Source organism: Podarcis filfolensis (assembly GCF_964270895.1).
Source record: "Podarcis filfolensis genome assembly, chromosome: 1".
Classification (NCBI taxonomy): Eukaryota; Metazoa; Chordata; class Lepidosauria; order Squamata; family Lacertidae; genus Podarcis; species Podarcis filfolensis.
Genome location: NC_139604.1, coordinates 121,466,128 through 121,484,339, shown reverse-complemented (window position 1 = coordinate 121,484,339; position 18,212 = coordinate 121,466,128). Strand labels below are relative to the sequence as shown.

Here is an 18,212-nt window from a genome sequence, read left to right as displayed (position 1 = left end):
TCTAGAGCATTATCTGCCTGCCTGCTTGTGTCTTTATTGTGGAATTAAAACAGATTCCCTACATCATTCATATACACTTTATTTTGCTCTTTTGATATGTTGATTTGCCATTAAACGTAATGAGCTAGAGTGAATTGAATTAGAAGGATAATTGTTCATTAAATGCTTTTATTCTCTAGTTATTTACCTTGGCTCAGTTGCATTATGTGTTATTTTATACACAAGATCCCAAGGCTTCTGCTCAAATCCAGGGTGGCACGACTGATTTGAGGGCCAACTGTGGCTTTTAGAATGTTGAGTTACAGCTCTGAAATATTTCTGAGAAAAAACACAGAAAAACTCCAACTTTAGAGTGCAATCCTATGCATGCTTCTCCAGGAGCCAGTCTCACTTACTTAAAAGGGAGTTATTCTTAGTAAGCATGCCTAGGTTTGCAGTGCCATTGCATATGTTTGGAGGGCTGGGGCTCAGCAGGGGCAGCTGTACTGTCCAAGGGCTATTGCAGAGAAATTGCACCAAAAAATTACCTTGCTTGTGTCTTTGAAGAGAGATATTGAGGAACCGACATGCACAGACACGGGAACTTTATCCATACAAAATGGATGCAGTTCTCGGGAACCTTGGTCAAAGTTACTGTACCCAAATGATTGAGTAGCCAGATTTCCTTTTATTTTCTTGTACTTTTTTACAGTTATGTTTTCCAAACCAAATTAACCCTTCTCACCTTTGGCACAGTTTCTGCACTTAATTTTATTCTGTGTATCTTTTAATTTGAAGTATTGTTTTTTGAAAATCTTTCTTCGCTGATCATCCTGTGGTTTGGAGATAGGAAAGCACAGAGAAAATAACACATTTTTTAAAAAAAGTTTAAATAAAATCATTTAAATTCCAGAAAGCATTTTTGTCAGTACTGACCAAGAGTCCCAGAATTCTTACATGACAAACAGTCAGTATCTTTGACTGTTGGCTGACCCATATTCTCAAGCTGTACTCTCTTGAGTTAACTGCCTGTCAAGAACTGATGATACCAAACTTCTGACCCAGCAGATTGTCTCCAAGGCATCTGTGATGGGATGGTGAGCTGCTTGTGCGTAAAATCCTGATCCCTCAGAGTTTGGCTAAGTTCCCAAACCTCTGTCTGTGATGGAGCTCCTTAAGCATGGCTCCATCAATCGCTCGTTGAATCGGACAGTGGGCGTTTACGGAACTTCTTCCAGCATAAAAGCTCCTTAACGGAAACACGTCTTCTGGACTCTCGGCGTGACAGTTTCCGCCGAGGAGTGGGTGTTCCTACGGGAGGTCCTGAAACCCCCCCACTGTTCTCGCTTGAAGTATCTCTGAGCTCTCCCTCCGACTCACTTTCCCTTGGAACTCCACTTCTCCCCCTGCTGGTCCCCTCCTCCGCTGAGTGGTCTCTCTCACCCTCCATGAGCCCTTTCACCTCCTTCGTCTCAGATGACAGTTCCCTGACATCCACCTCCCCTCCAGGGCCCCCTTCACCCCCTTCCCTCCCCTCCTCTGCGGGAGGCGAGGGAGCAAAACCCCTGAAGGAACCTCCCTCATCTTCCGAAGTTTCGAACACTTCCCTCCACCTTTTGCTGTTCCCGGTTTCCAAGTACTCCTCCTCCTCGGAGTCGGTACCTCCTTCCAACTCCGATTCCCTGAATCCCTCCAGTTCCTCCTCATCGTCGGTGGTGCCAAAGTACTCCCTCCGGAACCTCGCTACTGTCTGAGGTTTCCTGGGGAACCTTTGGTGGAACGTTTCGATCAAGACCTCGTCATGGACCTCCTCTGCCTTCACCCAGGTGTTTTCTGACTCTGGTTCCCCTTCCCACGCGACCAAATACTCCACCTGATTCCCCTTCCACCTGGAGTCGATGATTTCTGCCACATAGTTGCGGCTTTCCCTTTCTTCTATGGCTGGCCCCCGTGTGGATACCCCTTCACCTTCCCCCCTGTTTGGTGACAGTAATGACCTGTGGAATACTGGGTGCAGTTTCATGTGGTTCGGTAACCGGAGTCTGAAAGCCACTGGGTTGATCTGTTGGATGACCTCAAATGGTCCCAATCTTTTGGGTCTCAATTTCTTGCAACCCCCCTTGTACGGCAACCCTTGGGTTGATAGCCAGACCCGACTCCCCACCCTAATTGTTTCACCTTCCCTTCTGCTCTTGTCTGCCTGCCTCTTATATTCTTCTTTGGCCCTTTCTAAGTTGTGTTGGAGTTGACGATGGATCGCTTCCATTTCTTCTACAAAAAGTTCAGCGGCCGGAACACTCCATCTCTCTCCTCCTTCCCCTGGAAACGCCCTGGGGTGGCACCCATAATTAGCCAAAAATGGGCTCATCCCGGTGGACACATTCTCTGCATTATTGTAAGCAAATTCCGCTAGTGCCAACTTTTCGACCCAATCGTTTTCTCTGTCATTGACATAGCACCTCAGGTATTGTTGAAGGATACCGTTTGCCCTCTCCGCCTGCCCATTGGTCTCAGGGTGCCTGGCAGTCGAAAAGTTGACCTCAACGTGCAACAAGCTCATAAGCTTCCTCCAGAATCTGGACGTGAACTGTTTCCCTCTGTCGGACACCAACCTCAAGGGGGCGCCATGCAGCCTAAAAATATGTTCTACAAACAATTTCGCTGTCTCTTCCGCCGTGACTGCATGTGAGCAAGCTACAAAGTGACCCATCTTAGTTAACTGGTCTACTACAACTAGTATGGCGGTTTTCCCCTGGGATTTGGGCAGATCAGTCATAAAATCTATCGACACCGCCTCCCACGGTCGTTCTGGTGTGGGTAACGGTTCTAATAAACCCGCTGGTGCCCGCCTTTCTCCTTTGGCTCTCTGGCATTGGTCACACCTTCTCACATACTCCCGTACATCCTCCCTCACCTTGGGCCACCAAAACTCCCTGGTCACCAACCACATGGTCTTGTGTTGCCCAAAATGCCCCGCTGTGGGATTGTCGTGCAACTGTTTGAGTACTCTCCCCCTCAATTCCCCTTCGGGTATATATAATGCCCCATTTCTTTCTTCAAAACCTCCGGGGTCTTCTCCCTCTCTCCTTAAACCTCTGAGCTTATCCTGGGCGTACTCATCATTTACCGTCCCCTCTACCAGTTCTCTTTGCCCCACCCAGGCCGCACCACACACCCAGTGGTCCTCTGGGATAATATGTCTCTCTTCTGGCGCTCCCTCCCCCTCCAAATATTCAGGTTTGCGAGAGAGAGCGTCCGCTCTGATGTTTTCTGGACCTGGCACGTAGCAGATTTCAAAATGGAATTTGGAGAACTCCTGGGCCCATCTCACTTGTCGTTGGTTGAGCACTCGTGCTGTTCTCCAATACTCCAAATTCTTGTGGTCCGTACACACTTGCACCTTATGCTGTGCGCCAATTAGTAAGTGTCTCCATCTCCGGAACGCTTCGTGAATGGCGAGTAGTTCTCGGTCATATACCGTGTAGTTCCTCTCGGATTTGTTCAGCTTACGCGAAAAGAAGGCACACGGTCTCCATTCCGACTTATTGCTCCCTGGCTGAAGCAGTACTGCCCCCACCGCCCGGTCTGAGGCATCAGTTTCCACTCTCATGGGTTTTTGTAAATCCACATGCAGGAGCTGTTCTTCCGAAGCGAATGCCTTTTTCAATTCCTCAAAAGCGTGCTCCGCCTCTGCCGTCCAAACGAATTTCTTCTTGCTGCTTAGACAGTCCGTGATGGGAGCCGTTAAGTGGGCAAAGTTCTTGATGAATTTACGGTAAAAGTTCCCAAACCCTAAGAACCTTTGCACATCTTTTTTGGTTTTCGGTGTCTTCCATTCCAGCACCGCCTGGACCTTGCCTGGATCCATGGCTAATCCCTTGTCTGATAAGCGGTACCCCAGGAATTCCACCTCCTTGGTGTGGAACTGACACTTCTCCAATTTCACCCACAACTGGTTTGCTTGCAGCTGGCTCAGCACTTCCCTGACATCCTTCACATGCTGCTCCTCATTCTCCGAATATATCAGCACGTCATCGAGGAATGCCACGCAATTCTTGTAGAGCAAAGGTCCCAGTACATGGTTCATGAGCGATTGAAAACAGGCGGAGCCTGATTGCAATCCGAATGGCATAACGAGATATTCGAAAGCCCCTAGGGGGGTGAACATCGTTGTCTTCCATTCATCCCCCTTCTTTATTCGTATCAGGTTGTACGCTCCTCTCAAGTCCAGTTTCGTGAATATCTTTCCCTTCCTCACCCTGGTCAAAATGTCATCAATCCTGGGCATGGGGAAAGTCACTGGTTCTGACACGGCATTCAGGGCCCGGTAGTCCACGACCAATCTCGGTTTATCCGTGTTTTTTTTGTCCACAAAAAACACTGGACTGCCCCCCACCGCTCTGGACTCTCTGATGAAACCTCTCTTCAGGTTTTTGTCAATAAACTCCCTCAACTCCTGCATTTCCCTGTCTGACATGGCGTACAGCTTGCCCACGGGGAGCTGGGCCCCAGGGACCAGGTTAATCTGGCAGTCAAAGTCTCTATGCGGTGGTAGTTTATCTGCTTCCCTTTCGCTGAAGACCTTGCTCAGGTCAGCGTATTGTTTGGGCACCTTCCCTTTGTTCGCCACTTCCGTCCCTGCTATGGAGGCTTTTGCCCCTTCTGGCACCTTTCCCTCTTTGCAGTGTTCCAGGCAATGTCCTGACCCAAAGGACACCACTCTCTGATGCCAGCCCACTAGCGGGTCATGCAACGCTAGCCAGCTCATTCCCAAAATGACTGGCGCCCCTCCCAGGGTGGCTACATTGAACGCTATCCTTTCGGTGTGCCTTGCCACCCTCATAACCATTGGGACGGTCTGTAGGCTAACTTCTCCCCCCAACAGCTCCCTCCCATCGATCGTGGTGACCTGCAGGGGGTTGCTTAAAGGGAGTGTCTGTATCTGGTGTTCAGCTGCAAACTCCTTGCTCATAAAATTACAGGAGCTGCCTGAGTCTAACAGCGCCTTGGTCTTTAGTGGGTATCCGTTTGCCAGCTCTAGCAACACCTCTATTACTAGGGCTGGTCTTGGAGGTTCCGGAGTGGGCACTTTTACTGCTCCTTGGCCTGTCTGCAGTGCCCTGACAGAGGCAGACAGGCGTTGGCTTTTACTGGCTCCTGGACTTCCTCCTCCTTCCCCCCAACAGCCCCCGCCATCCCTTGCCATTCCTTTCTTTGCGGGCAGACTCTGGCAAAGTGACCTGGCTGCTGGCAGAGGTAACATTTCTTGGCGCTCTTTCCCTCCTTCTTCCTCCCTTCACTGGGATTTGAAACTGCGCGCGCGCGCGCTGTTCCAACTTCCATCGGCTCTCCGGGCGGGAAACTTGGCTCTGGAATCTCTGGAATGCGGAAATCTCTCCAACGCTCTCCTTTCCCCTCCCGCTTCTCCAAGGCTCTTGCCTCCTGGCGCGCTCCAATGGTCAGCGCTGATTTGGTCAGCTGGTCCATAGACTCCGCCCTGGGCGCCCGGGAAAGTTCGTCTTTCACCGCCGAAGAAAGCCCCTCTTCAAATAGCATTTGAATGGGTTCCGCCGATAGGTCCCACCCCAATCTATGTATCAACATTGTAAACTCAGTCCAGTACTCACGAACCGATCGGCTCCCCTGTTTGCAAGCCATCAATTGTCTGCGTACCAGTCCCTGTTCAATCTCGCTGGAAAACATCAAATCCATGGCGCGAAAAAACTTCCTCGCGTCCTTCAGCATGTCACTATTCCCTGCCATCAGGGGCCGGACCCAGTCTCTCGCCCCTCCTTCGAGATGGCCAATCACAAACGCCACTCGCGATGCCTCATCGGGAAAGTCATTAAACTGCAGTTCAAGAGCATACTGCATCTCTGTCCTAAAGGCTTGGTAGTTCCTGGGGTCCCCCCCAAACTTCTGCACCATTCCTGGCATCTTTCTTGCTAGTGTAGCGCCTTTTGCCTTTTCTGCATCCTGCGCCCTCCTTTCTTCTAGCCTCGCCGTTTGCATTGCTAGCTGGAGTTCCAACACTCTGTACCTTTCTTCCAGAGTTGGACCTTCTCCAGCTCCTGCTGCTCCTCCGGCTCCGGCTGGGTTGCTCATGATGCCTCTCTGCACAAGCTGCTTTCAGGGACTGTCCGATTGCTGTGATGGGATGGTGAGCTGCTTGTGCGTAAAATCCTGATCCCTCAGAGTTTGGCTAAGTTCCCAAACCTCTGTCTGTGATGGAGCTCCTTAAGCATGGCTCCATCAATCGCTCGTTGAATCGGACAGTGGGCGTTTACGGAACTTCTTCCAGCATAAAAGCTCCTTAACGGAAACACGTCTTCTGGACTCTCGGCGTGACAGTTTCCGCCGAGGAGTGGGTGTTCCTACGGGAGGTCCTGAAACCCCCCCACTGTTCTCGCTTGAAGTATCTCTGAGCTCTCCCTCCGACTCACTTTCCCTTGGAACTCCACTTCTCCCCCTGCTGGTCCCCTCCTCCGCTGAGTGGTCTCTCTCACCCTCCATGAGCCCTTTCACCTCCTTCGTCTCAGATGACAGTTCCCTGACAGCATCATTTTACAAGTCTTCAGGACAAATCTACAACTCTTGGAATCTATTTTCATAGCAAAATATTGCCACTCAATTTTCTGTGTAAATGCTCTAAAATATTCTTGAAAGCTATTCGGTTACCTACAGTGAGTTAATAAATAGAACTTTCACTGGGTGCAATTGAGTCAGGCACCTTCATTATAACTCAGCTATTTGATCAATTTATTCAGCTACATTTGCACCCCACCTTTCATCTGTCGCACTCAAGGTAGTGTAGGTTTCTAGAACTGACCAGACTTAGAGCTGCTTAGCTTAATGTCATCTTCCTTCAGTTCTTGAGCTGGGACCATGCCACTCACACACACATTCCCATATTTCACTGAAGCTTGCAGAGGAGAAATATTTGATGGCTTGTGCCCACTTTAGCAACTGGCTGTATGAAAGCTTGAAATACATTAACTTTCCATCTTTCCTGTAACTGCATTCATTACTTAATAATTTAAAAGCACATTTTAAGTACATTTTGATATTTCTGTGTTTTATTTCCATGGCTCTAATTTGCTTTAACTTTTAATGCTGAATTTTAAATTGTTGCAACCCTCCCTAGGACCTGCTGGTGAAGAACCTATAGTAAATTGGATGGTAATAATTTAAAGACATCAGCCTCTTTGACTCCTCTTTTTGCAGACACATCTTTTGTGCTGTGGTTGTGCAGTTGCTGAATGTGATCAGTTGGATCGCATTCTGCATTGATTTTTCACCCATGTTTATTTTGTTTTTGCATTTTTTTTCAGTACTTAGTAATGGACTACTATGTGGGTGGTGATTTATTGACCTTACTTAGCAAGTTTGAAGACAAGCTTCCTGAAGATATGGCCAGGTTCTACATTGGGGAAATGGTGCTTGCTATACATTCCATTCATCAGCTACATTATGTGCACAGGTAAGGATTCTGTCTTGTTGGTTGTGAATAAATAAATAACATTGTGGAGGAAACCCTTACAACTTACGGGTAAGCAATTTTCGTAAAACAGAAAACCCCCACCTCCAACCAAACATTTTATCCATCTCTATACATTGTGGCTACACCAAGTCTGCTGATAAATATTTCTTATTTTGAGTGGTACAGTTTTGGCTTCATAAGCATTGGCATGTTCACCTGAAGATTAGAAATAAATATAAGATTGATGTAGTAAAAACAGGAATAGCTATGATATCCCTCCTGTGGGGTGCTTTTTATTTCCTTCCTGTCTTCACAGTGATAGAAGAGTTAGCAACTCTTCCAGACATATGTAGCAATGGTTCCACCACCAGTTCTGTTGTCGGTCATGTCCTTTTTGTCCCATGTTTTCAGCTTTCCAAAACATAGCTTTTATATTTAAACAGTCAAAATGTAATTCACCAACTTACTTTAAAAAACACACACCTTCAAATTTTAAAATGCTGCAAGTCTTTCTCCAGGGGAGAGGATTTTGTGATACGTTATAGATGTTGGCCAATCTGTACTTTGTGCAGCTGCTACGACTCAGCAAAACGGATGTTCTGATCCTGAGAATTAGATTAGATATGCCTGACGAGAACACATTATATGCACTTCCAGATTGCAACTGTTTATATGCATTACATTCACTTCTAAATAATATTTCTTTCCCCAATTATTAATAAGCAGAAAAATAAGAATATAATTAAGGCGAGCCTCACACTGAAGGATGACATTACGTGGAAGTGTCTGCAGTGTGCGCTTGACACAAATAATCACAACTGTAAAATTACACATATAAGAAAATGACCCCATTTAGTAAGGGGTGAATACCCAGAATGTTAAATTGTACATGATACGAAGGAAGCTTGAATATGTGAAACAGAGGGGGATAGCTAGAGTGCTCTTGAGCTTTGATGGCTTTATTCTTACAACAGCAAATAATAGCATTTGGAACACAATCAATGCAGAAAAAGAAAGAAAAATTAACAGCATGGCATCAGAAATGTCAAGTTGTCTCATCTAGAAACCTCTTAATTTGTATCAGTACATGATTAGTGAGCAAGGAAGCTCAAACTACAGATCAGCTAATATTTTGTATTAATAGAAACACCCACAGATTCTGAGGCCATGTGGCCATTTAAAAAATAATAATTTGGGGTTACAGATGAAGAGTTGGAAGTTACCAAACTAATTTGGGGCATATATATAAAGATTATTCACTCCTCTGTATTTTGATGTCACAGCTTAAGCCTAACAATATTTACTGATAAGTAAACTCCATGTTTGTATGCTTAATTACAGTTTAAGAATATCAGCACAACTAATAGGGATTAATTCCAATCTGGGGCAATTGCACAATTGTCTATTCTTCTGTCGTACGTGTTGGGATATGGAATTTCTTTTGGGAAGTGGTTCAGTGTACATTGGTATAACATGGCAGCCATCAAAAATCAAGTCTGCCATTTGGTAGTTGCCCCCATTCTGAATTCTTTTATGAGACAGATTTCAACATGGCGGTGTGTTTGAGGTGATTGCAAAAAACCCCCACCACTGGTGGGGATAATAATAATAATAAATTTTATTTATATCCCGCCCTCCCCAGCCGAAGCCGGGCTCAGGGCGGCTAACAACAATAAAACAGTACAAAAGTACAACACAAACAACACTCTAAAATCATTCATTATAAAATTAATTAAATTCAAGCCACTGGCCACCATTGGGCCAGAGCTCTGCGAAGATTGCCAAAGGAGGGGGTCAGACTGTGCCTTGGCCAAAGGCCTGGGGGAACAGTTCTGTCTTGCAGGCCCTGCGGAAAGATGTCAAGTCCCACAGGGCCCTAGTCTTTTGTGACAGAGTGTTCAACCAGGTCGGAGCCACAGCTGAAAAAGCCCTGGCTCTAGTTGAGGCCAGCCCAACTTCTCTGTGGCCTGGGACCTTCAAGATGTTTTTATTTGAAGACCGTAAGTTTCTCTGTGGGGCATACCAGGAGAGGCGGTCCCGTAGGTACGAGGGTCCTAGGCCGTATAGGGCTTTAAAGGTTAAAACCAGCACCTTAAACCTGATCCTGTACTCCACCGGGAGCCAGTGCAGCTGGTATAGCACCGGGTGAATGTGATCTCGCAGCGAAGACCCTGTAAGGAGTCTCGCTGCAGCATTCTGCACCCACTGGAGTTTCTGGGTCAGTCTCAAGGGCAGCCCCACGTAGAGCGAGTTACAATAATCCAGTCTGGAGGTGACCGTCGCGTGGATCACAGTGGCTAGGTCAGGGCGAGAGAGGTAAGGAGCCAACTGCTTAGCTTGGCGGAGATGGAAAATGCCACCTTTGTTATAGCTGCAATCTGCGCCTCCATGCAAAGGGAGGTGTCGAAGATTACACCCAAACTCTTAACGGACGGTGCTGGCACTAATTGCGCCCCCGCAAGAGATGGGAGTTGCCCCCCCAGTCCCATATCGTCCCGTCCCAGCCACAGAACCTCTGTCTTCGAAGGATTTAGCTTCAACCGGCTCCCACGTAACCATCCAGCCACAGCTTCCAGACATCTGGTCAGTGTGTCTGGGGCCGAGTCAGGATGGCCATCCATCAACAGATAGAGTTGGGTGTCATCGGCATACTGATGGCAACCCAGCCCAAAACTCTGGACAAGCTGGGCGAGGGGGCGCATAAAGATGTTGAAAAGCATCGGGGAGAGTATCGCACCCTGAGGTACTCCACACACCAAGGAGTGGCGCGATGACAGTTCCCCCCCCAAGCGCCACCCTCTGTCCCCGACCAGAGAGAAACGAGCGCAGCCATTGAAGGACTGTGCCCTGGATCCCCACGTCGGCAAGGCGGTGGTCCAGAAGTTCGTGATCGACCATGTTGAAAGCTGCTGACAGATCTAGAAGAATCAGCAGCCCCGACCCGCCTCGATCCAGCTGTCTACGAAGATCATCTGTTAGGGCAACCAGAGCCGTCTCGGTCCCATGACCAGCGCGGAAGCCGGACTGGAATGGATCCAGAGCCGATGTTTCATCCAGAAACCCACCAAGCTGTTCAGCAACCGCTCTCTCAATCACCTTACCCAGGAACGGAAGATTCGAAACCGGGCGGTAATTGGATAGATCTAAAGGATCTAATGGTGTTTTCTTTAAGAGCGGGCACACCACTGCCTCCTTCAGTTCCCCTGGGAATGTCCCCGTGCCAAGGGACAAATTGATGATATCCCCCAGGAGGGCCCGCACCTCGTCTGGACACGCTCTAATCAGCCAAGACGGGCACGGGTAGAGAGGATAGGTGGTGGGCTTTCCAGCTTGGAGGAGTCTGTCCACATCGGCTGGGGATATCCGGTCGAAGTGGTCCAATACTGGACCCGAGGACAGTCGAGGGGCCTCCAGTTCCTTTATTGTATCCAAATTGGCAGGGAGGTCATGGCGGAGCAACAAGACCTTCTCCGCAAAAAAGCTCGCAAATGCCTCACAGCTGTGTGTCAAATTGTTATTTAAATTTGGCTGTCCCTCAAGGGACGTTAAAGACCTGATTATACTAAATAATTCCGCCGGGCGAGAGCTAGCGGATGCAATGGAGGCCGAGAAGTAAGACTTCTTAGCAGCCTTCACCGCCATCTCGTAGGTTTTCATAAAAGCCCTATAAGATGTTCTTGAGGCTCCGTCACGGGCACCCCGCCATACTCGCTCTAGCCGTCTGAGGTCCTGCTTCATTTTCCGGAGCTCCTCGGTAAACCAGGGAGCCCGGTTTCTGTGGGGTCGCAGAGGGCGCTTCGGTGCGATCTCATTGATGGCTGCCAGGAGCTGGATATTCCAGCCCTCAACAAGCTCAGTCAATGAGTCGCCAGGGGGAGCAAGGTCCCGCAAGGCTTGGTGGAATCTATCAGGGTCCATCAGCCTCTGCGGGCGAGCCCAAATCAGCTCGCCACCTAAGCAGGGTGGGGGTGGAAAGTCAATCCTGGCTTTCAGAGCGTAGTGATCAGACCATGGCACCTTCATCGAAGGAGACATCACATCTATACCTACGCCAAAGATCAAATCCAGCGTGTGGCCTGCTTGATGTGTGGGGCCCGAAACAAACTGGGAGAGCCCTAGTGTCGCCATGGAAGACACCCGGTCCAGAGCCTGTGAGGAGGGAGTGGCATCAGCATGGATGTTGAAGTCCCCTAATACCAATAGGTTAGGGAACTCCAAGGCCCAGCCGGCCACCGCCTCCAATAGGCCTGACAGGGTGGCTGCTGGTGCGCTAGGTGGCCGGTACACTAGCCAGACAGCCAAGCTCTCCTCGGAGCCCCACACTAGGCCAACACATTCAATGCCGGGGATCGATGGTGATGGTAGAGCCCTGAAAGGACAATCTTCCCGGATTAATAATGCCACCCCTCCCCCCCGGCCCACAGTCCAGGACTGGTGGAGGACGGAGAAACCCGGGGGCGCCATCTCTCGTAAGGTAACTGTTGCCCCTTCGCGCACCCAGGTCTCCGTCACACAAGCCAGGTCGACCCCCTGCGAGATAAAGAAATCTCGCAGCGTGGCGGTTTCGTTGCCTATAAACCTGGCATTGCACAGCACCAGTGACGGAGGTGAGTAATCCTTGCTCACCCTACCCTCGTCCCTCGGGATGAGGCGCAGATTGGAAGGGGTACGAGCGTATCCATATCTCGATGTGAGAGATATAGGAAGTACATGGATCACACAAAAGGTATTAAAGCATCCTGTTTTCCACAGTGGTCATCCAGATGCTTATGAGCACCCTGAATTCCAAGGCTCATGTTGTTGTTGTTGTTTAGTCGTTTAGTCGTGTCCGACTCTTCGTGACCCCCATGGACCAGAGCACGCCAGGCACTTCTGTCTTCCACTGCCTCCCGCAGTTTGGTCAGACTCATGTTTGTAGCTTCGAAGACGCTATCCAACCATCTCGTCCTCTGTCATCCCCTTCTCTTTCCCAACATCAGGGTCTTTTCCAGGGCGTCTTCTCTTCTCATGAGGTGGCCAAAGTATTGGAGCCTCAGCTTCAGGATCTGTCCTTCCAGTGAGCACTCAGGGCTGATTTCCTTCAGAATGGAGAGGTTTGATCTTCTTGCAGTCCATGGGGCTCTCCAGAGTCTCCTCCAGCACCATAATTCAAAAGCATCAATTCTTCGGCGATCAGCCTTCTTTCTGGTCCAGCTCTCACTTCCATACATCACTACTGGGAAAACCATGGCTTTTACTATACGGACCTTTGTTGGCATGGCTCATGTTGGGATGATTTAAAACACAGTTTAGTATACCATGAGGGCGACTTCCCACAGCAGGACATGAGGGCAACTATCTCTCTCGCATGGCTGTTTCCCAGCAACTTGTACTCAGAGGCATGCTGACTCTGATCCTGGTAACATAACAGTCATCATGACTGATAGCCATTGATAGACTTATCCGCCATGAATTTGTCTAACCCTTTTTTAAAGTCACTTCTGGTCGTTGTGTTAGCATCTCTTTGTGATGTGTGTGCCATGATTTTGTCATTAAAGTATTTTTTATCTTGCAAAACATAACATGGCTTTTAATGACCTTTCTAAATTACTGCTACCTCAGGAAATCACTTGAGGACTTTGCCTGGGATTGAGCTAGCTAGAAAATTGGCATTTAAGTCAAGTTTTCTAAGTAAACAAATGTAAAATGCCATGGGGGAGGGGACTCTGTAATGTGATGTATAACATAGCCATCTAAGAACATTGTTACCTGCTTGATTGTATTTAATTTTACTAAAAAGAAACTTGTTTTTTTGTGGTGGTTGTGAGGAAAGGCGGTGCCTGCATGTTCAAGAAAAGCTTAAAAAAACAGAAGAATTCGTTTTTGACACTCTCCAATAGTTAATCACCTTCCTTCCTGTGGGAAGGAAATGGAAGGCAAAGGACACACTGTACATTTTTATTGTTGAACTGCTGTTAGCAAAGCATGTTCCAGAAAAATCTTTGGTAAACAGAAGGCAAAACACTTGATCAGTGTTGCCTCAATATGATGCGAAAGTGGAAAGTGACACTACCCCCCCCCCCATTAATTGCGTTATCTCTTTAATTTGGAAGAAAAGTAAAGTAGTTTCATATTGGAAACATTTCTGCTCTGACCTTCCACCTCAGAAAACTATGAAAAACAATTATCTTACGCATGCAATTATCAAGTATGGGAAGCATACACCTGGTTTCTTAATCCAAATACAGAAAAGGCAATTTCTTTAATGTTGAGGATGTCTCAGAAGTAATCAGTAGTCTACATATTTGCATATTTAGTTAAATGTCATTAACATATTTCCATGAAATTGGCGAGTTGGGTATATTTCAAACCAATGTGGGTTGTTGCATACCAATTTTTAAATGCCCAGTACCGTCATAAAATTGTAGTTAGGTATATATGATTTTCATTTATAGCCAGGTAAACAGAATGCTTTACTGGAGAAAATATATGGTTTATTTCTAAATTAGATTACTAACTGCTCAGTGAAGTTAGTGCTTTGACCTAATGTGTGTACTGTATGAAAATAATAATTTCTTTTCAAATCAGGGATATAAAACCTGACAATGTTTTACTGGATGTGAACGGCCATATACGCCTGGCAGACTTTGGATCGTGTTTGAAGATGAGTGAAGATGGCACTGTACGTATCAATAAAATCTTACGATTACTTATTTCAAATGGAACTTTGTGCATTTTTGTGGCTTAATTGCTCCATGTTAATCTGTACATTTTTTGGAAGAAGCAATATGTAAAAACTGAAAACAAAACTAGAGATTTCGGGGTGGGGGTTCGGGGAGAACCTCATGCACTAAGCTGGCCAAAATAGAAATTTTAGAACATCATGCTTCCAGGATATTTTTTGTAAGGTGTTCACTCAAAATGAAGATTTTAAGAACGTAACTCAGCAACATTGGCTTGGATCCTGAAAACTGCAAGCCTCCCTTACACACCCACAAAGTGCCTTTGCCTGAACCCCATCCCACATTGTCCAGGAGAGTTCCTGATCCTCTAGACTTTCCATGGGTACATGGGGCTGCTGGGTGGAGTAGTAGACGGAATGGGAAAATCCCTTACTGCTTATGGTTCCCAGAATCCAATCCATTACGTTTCATTACACAGGGATGCATAGCCCTCTCTCATGCTAGGATATATTTAATGTAGTGTGTGTAGATGAATTAATCTTAAGACTTAGGTATTTATTTTACTTTGAAGGTGCAATCTTCAGTTGCAGTGGGCACACCTGATTATATTTCCCCTGAAATACTGCAAGCAATGGAGGATGGCATGGGGAAATACGGACCTGAGTGCGACTGGTGGTCCCTGGGAGTCTGCATGTACGAAATGTTGTATGGTGAAACACCTTTCTATGCAGAGTCGCTGGTGGAAACCTACGGGAAGATTATGAATCATGAAGTAAGAGCTATTTAACTATGCATTCACTAAAATGCTCATTCCTCTTATGTACTAATTATATCTTGAATAATTACAACATGTTTTTGGAAGCTTTGGGATTTTTGCAGTACAGTCATACCTCGGGTTACAGATGCTTCGGGTTTCGCACTGCGCCGAACCCAGAAGTACCGGAACGGGTTACTTCCGGGTTTCGGCGCATGCACAGAAACACTAAATCGCGCTTTGCGCATACACAGAAGTACTGAATCACAACCCGTGCATGCGCAGACGCGTCGCTGTGGGTTGCAAACGTGCCTCACTCACGGATCACATTCACAACCCGAGCGTCCACTGTAGGTACATAGATAGTTCTAGTAAATACACAGGAGTAGACTATGCAAGCATGAGGTCTGTCTGCCCCTAATGTATGGAGTGCAAGTGGAGTCAGTGTTTAATTTCTGAAGAACTTCTGTTGTCTCTTCTCTAAGAGCTTGTCCTTAATTCTGCGTGGGTATGGATGGGCAGTTCCTTCCCATGGAAAGGAAACTGTGTGTGCTCAAACACAATTATATTCTGGTGTGTAAATAATGGCTGGCTACCAAATTTAGGCACAGTTTGTGAACCCTAATTATTATTATTGTTAAAACTTCCACAACATTTTCCGTTGCATTCTGACTTACCATAAGCCCATTCAAAAACAGTCCCTTAGCTAGCCTTTTCTCATTGTAGAAGTCTGAAACAATGTCTCCCCTCCCCGTTCTGTTTTCTTTAGGAGAGATTCCAGTTTCCATCCCATGTTAGTGATGTGTCTGAAGAGGCAAAAGACCTGATCCAGAGGCTTATTTGCAGTAGGGAACGTCGTCTGGGGCAGAACGGAATAGAAGACTTCAAGGCTCATGCATTTTTTGAAGGGCTAAATTGGGACAATATCCGAAATTTAGAAGCACCTTACATTCCAGAAGTTAGCAGTCCTTCGGACACATCAAACTTTGATGTAGATGACGATGTATTAAGAAACCCTGTGAGTGATTATTTATTTTCTTCTTAAAGGCAATAGTTTTCAAACTTGCTTCTTTGAACCAAACCTTTTCATCACTGACAGGACTCCTGTATGTCCCAGGGGATTCTGGGGGCAGTTCTAATGTGCACACCAGGTTAATGTTAATTCTCTTGGGCCTCATCTTTCCTCTGCATGAACTGAATGCAGTTGAGAACATATTCAATTCTTGCCAGTGGCTGTGTATTCTCATGTGACTACAGTAGATCATCAGCAAGAGTGAAAACTGATAGGCTTTCTTTTGGATGATAATTTGGTCTTTTTTAAAAAGTTTTTTTTTAATTGGATTATGATTTGATTTGTTAAGTGGATGTTTTTTATTGGAAAATTAATAAAAAACGATTTAACAAAAAAAAGAAAGAAAGAAAGGAAAACTGATAGGCTTTCAGAAAAGCTGGTCTGCCATTGTTGAACATTTCACTGATATTTCCTTGGTACATAGTGAAAACACTGGCAGATAAAGTCCGGAGTGAGGTATTCCTACTTTAAATGAATAAATCTGAATACTTAATCTTCCTAAATAACATTTATATGACTATGGCCCTTTTTACATGAGATGGACAGTATACACGTGGATGAAATAGGGTTGTGGCTGTTCCCTTTCCCTGAGGCGAGGGACAAAAAAGCCAACATGTCCTTCCAGATTTAACTTGGTTTTCATCCCGCATTCCTTTTTGTGCAGGAAATGATACCACCTGGTTCTCACACTGGCTTTTCTGGACTGCATTTACCGTTCGTTGGCTTTACCTACACAACTGAGAGGTAGGTGAAAAAAGTTCATGCATATGGGCATATGGGAAAGCACCACACTCAGATCTCGTCATTTGCCTTTCTCTTAACGTATTCAACTTCAGCTTAAAATGCTTGCCCTGCGTGTCTTAGGCTCCTGTGCTTTTTTGTTGCTTATGATTTATTTATATGAGCACCATCACTGGATATGGTGCTTTAAAGAGTAATCTGAGCAGCAGAAGACAGGTCTTTGCCCCAGGGAGCTTGAAATCTACAATTCAGCAGTGAGGAAGGGGCAAGGTAAGGTAAAAGGGTAAATTAAAGCAAATACACTTCCGCATATTTAAGCACAATTTAAATTGGGAACGAGGACAAAGGGAGTTGAGCAGTAAAATAGAGAGCGAGAGCACTTTGTCAAGGTAATCACTTAACTGGTGCCCCAACCAGTAGTTCTAAACACAAAGAGAATCCATCATCTGCAGTCTCCAGCCTCAAGGTGAATTGAACATCACCATACTTCTTCCCTAGAAGTGAGCTTTAAGGCTGATCAGGGAATTAAACCAGGATTTCCCTGTCTGGGTTCTCTCCACTGTACTACACTGGCTGTGATCATAGAAGGGCGATAGACTGGCTTTCCACGAGGTTCGAGTTGCAGAATATTTTTTAAAGCCAGTTTTTGTACTGAAAATAATGTTGAGGAGGTGGTTTGTTCTCTTGCAGATCAAAGGGCGTGTGGAGTGGTGAAAGGCCTAGACAGACTGATATCATAGATGCACACGAGCTTATATGAGGTTCAGTCAGATCATCATTCTACCTAGCCCGTTGCACTTTGATATGACTGGCAGTAGCTCTCCAGGTTTTGCGGCAGAGATCCTTTCAGCTGGAGATTCTAGGAGTTCAACCTGATACTTTTTATTGGAAAGTGTTTGCTCTGAGCTGTGGTTCCTTCAGCTTTCAAAGGCAGTATACCTGCCCTCCCTGGAAAATGTAGTGTGTCCATACTCTTAAACTTAAGGGACAATTGTCACAGCAGCAGCATTGTTCCATTTCCAGTCTCTCCTGAATTAAAAGTTGCTGCTGCTGCTTCCTCCCCGATAAGCTAGCCTGTGCTGGCTGGAGTGAGAGAAAACAGATCACACAGCACATTGCTGCCATTTTACTTGCAGGCCAGCTCAGATAGTACTGAAGCAAGGATCTCTGTTATATAATCTTCACAGTTGTTCCAAGGTTTCTGCTTCTGTTGAATTTCCAACAGGAAACGGCTACTTAGGGTTGAGCATAAATTGATTAAAACGTGTTCTCCAATGTTTCTGGTTTCCAGTTGTTTTTCTGATAGAGGCTCGCTAAAGAGTGTCATGCAGTCCAGTGGTATAACCAAAGATGAGGATGTGCAGCGTGACTTGGACAACAGCTTGCAAATAGAGGCATATGAAAGGAGAATACGAAGGTTGGAGCAGGAGAAGCTGGAGCTGAGCAGGAAGTTGCAAGGTACGCCCTCTCGCTTTCCTTTTATGTTGCTTTGCGATGGAGCAACAGAATGTTTTTCAGGTTGGA

The 18,212-nt window shown here is 46.4% G+C and overlaps 1 protein-coding gene across 4 annotated transcripts in view; it reads left to right on the top strand.

Moving 5' to 3' along the window:
* The window catches only part of CDC42BPB (CDC42 binding protein kinase beta), a 102,238-nt gene that overhangs the window by 37,325 nt on the left and 46,701 nt on the right, over window positions 1-18,212 (top strand). For all 4 annotated transcript variants that reach the window (XM_083609381.1, XM_083609382.1, XM_083609380.1 and 1 more), the window contains exons 5-10: window positions 7,311-7,459; window positions 14,027-14,120; window positions 14,693-14,893; window positions 15,645-15,893; window positions 16,612-16,691; window positions 17,980-18,146. In XM_083609381.1, coding sequence (XP_083465507.1) covers window positions 7,311-7,459; window positions 14,027-14,120; window positions 14,693-14,893; window positions 15,645-15,893; window positions 16,612-16,691; window positions 17,980-18,146 — 940 coding nt within the window. The remainder of the gene's footprint in view (window positions 1-7,310; window positions 7,460-14,026; window positions 14,121-14,692; window positions 14,894-15,644; window positions 15,894-16,611; window positions 16,692-17,979; window positions 18,147-18,212) is intronic.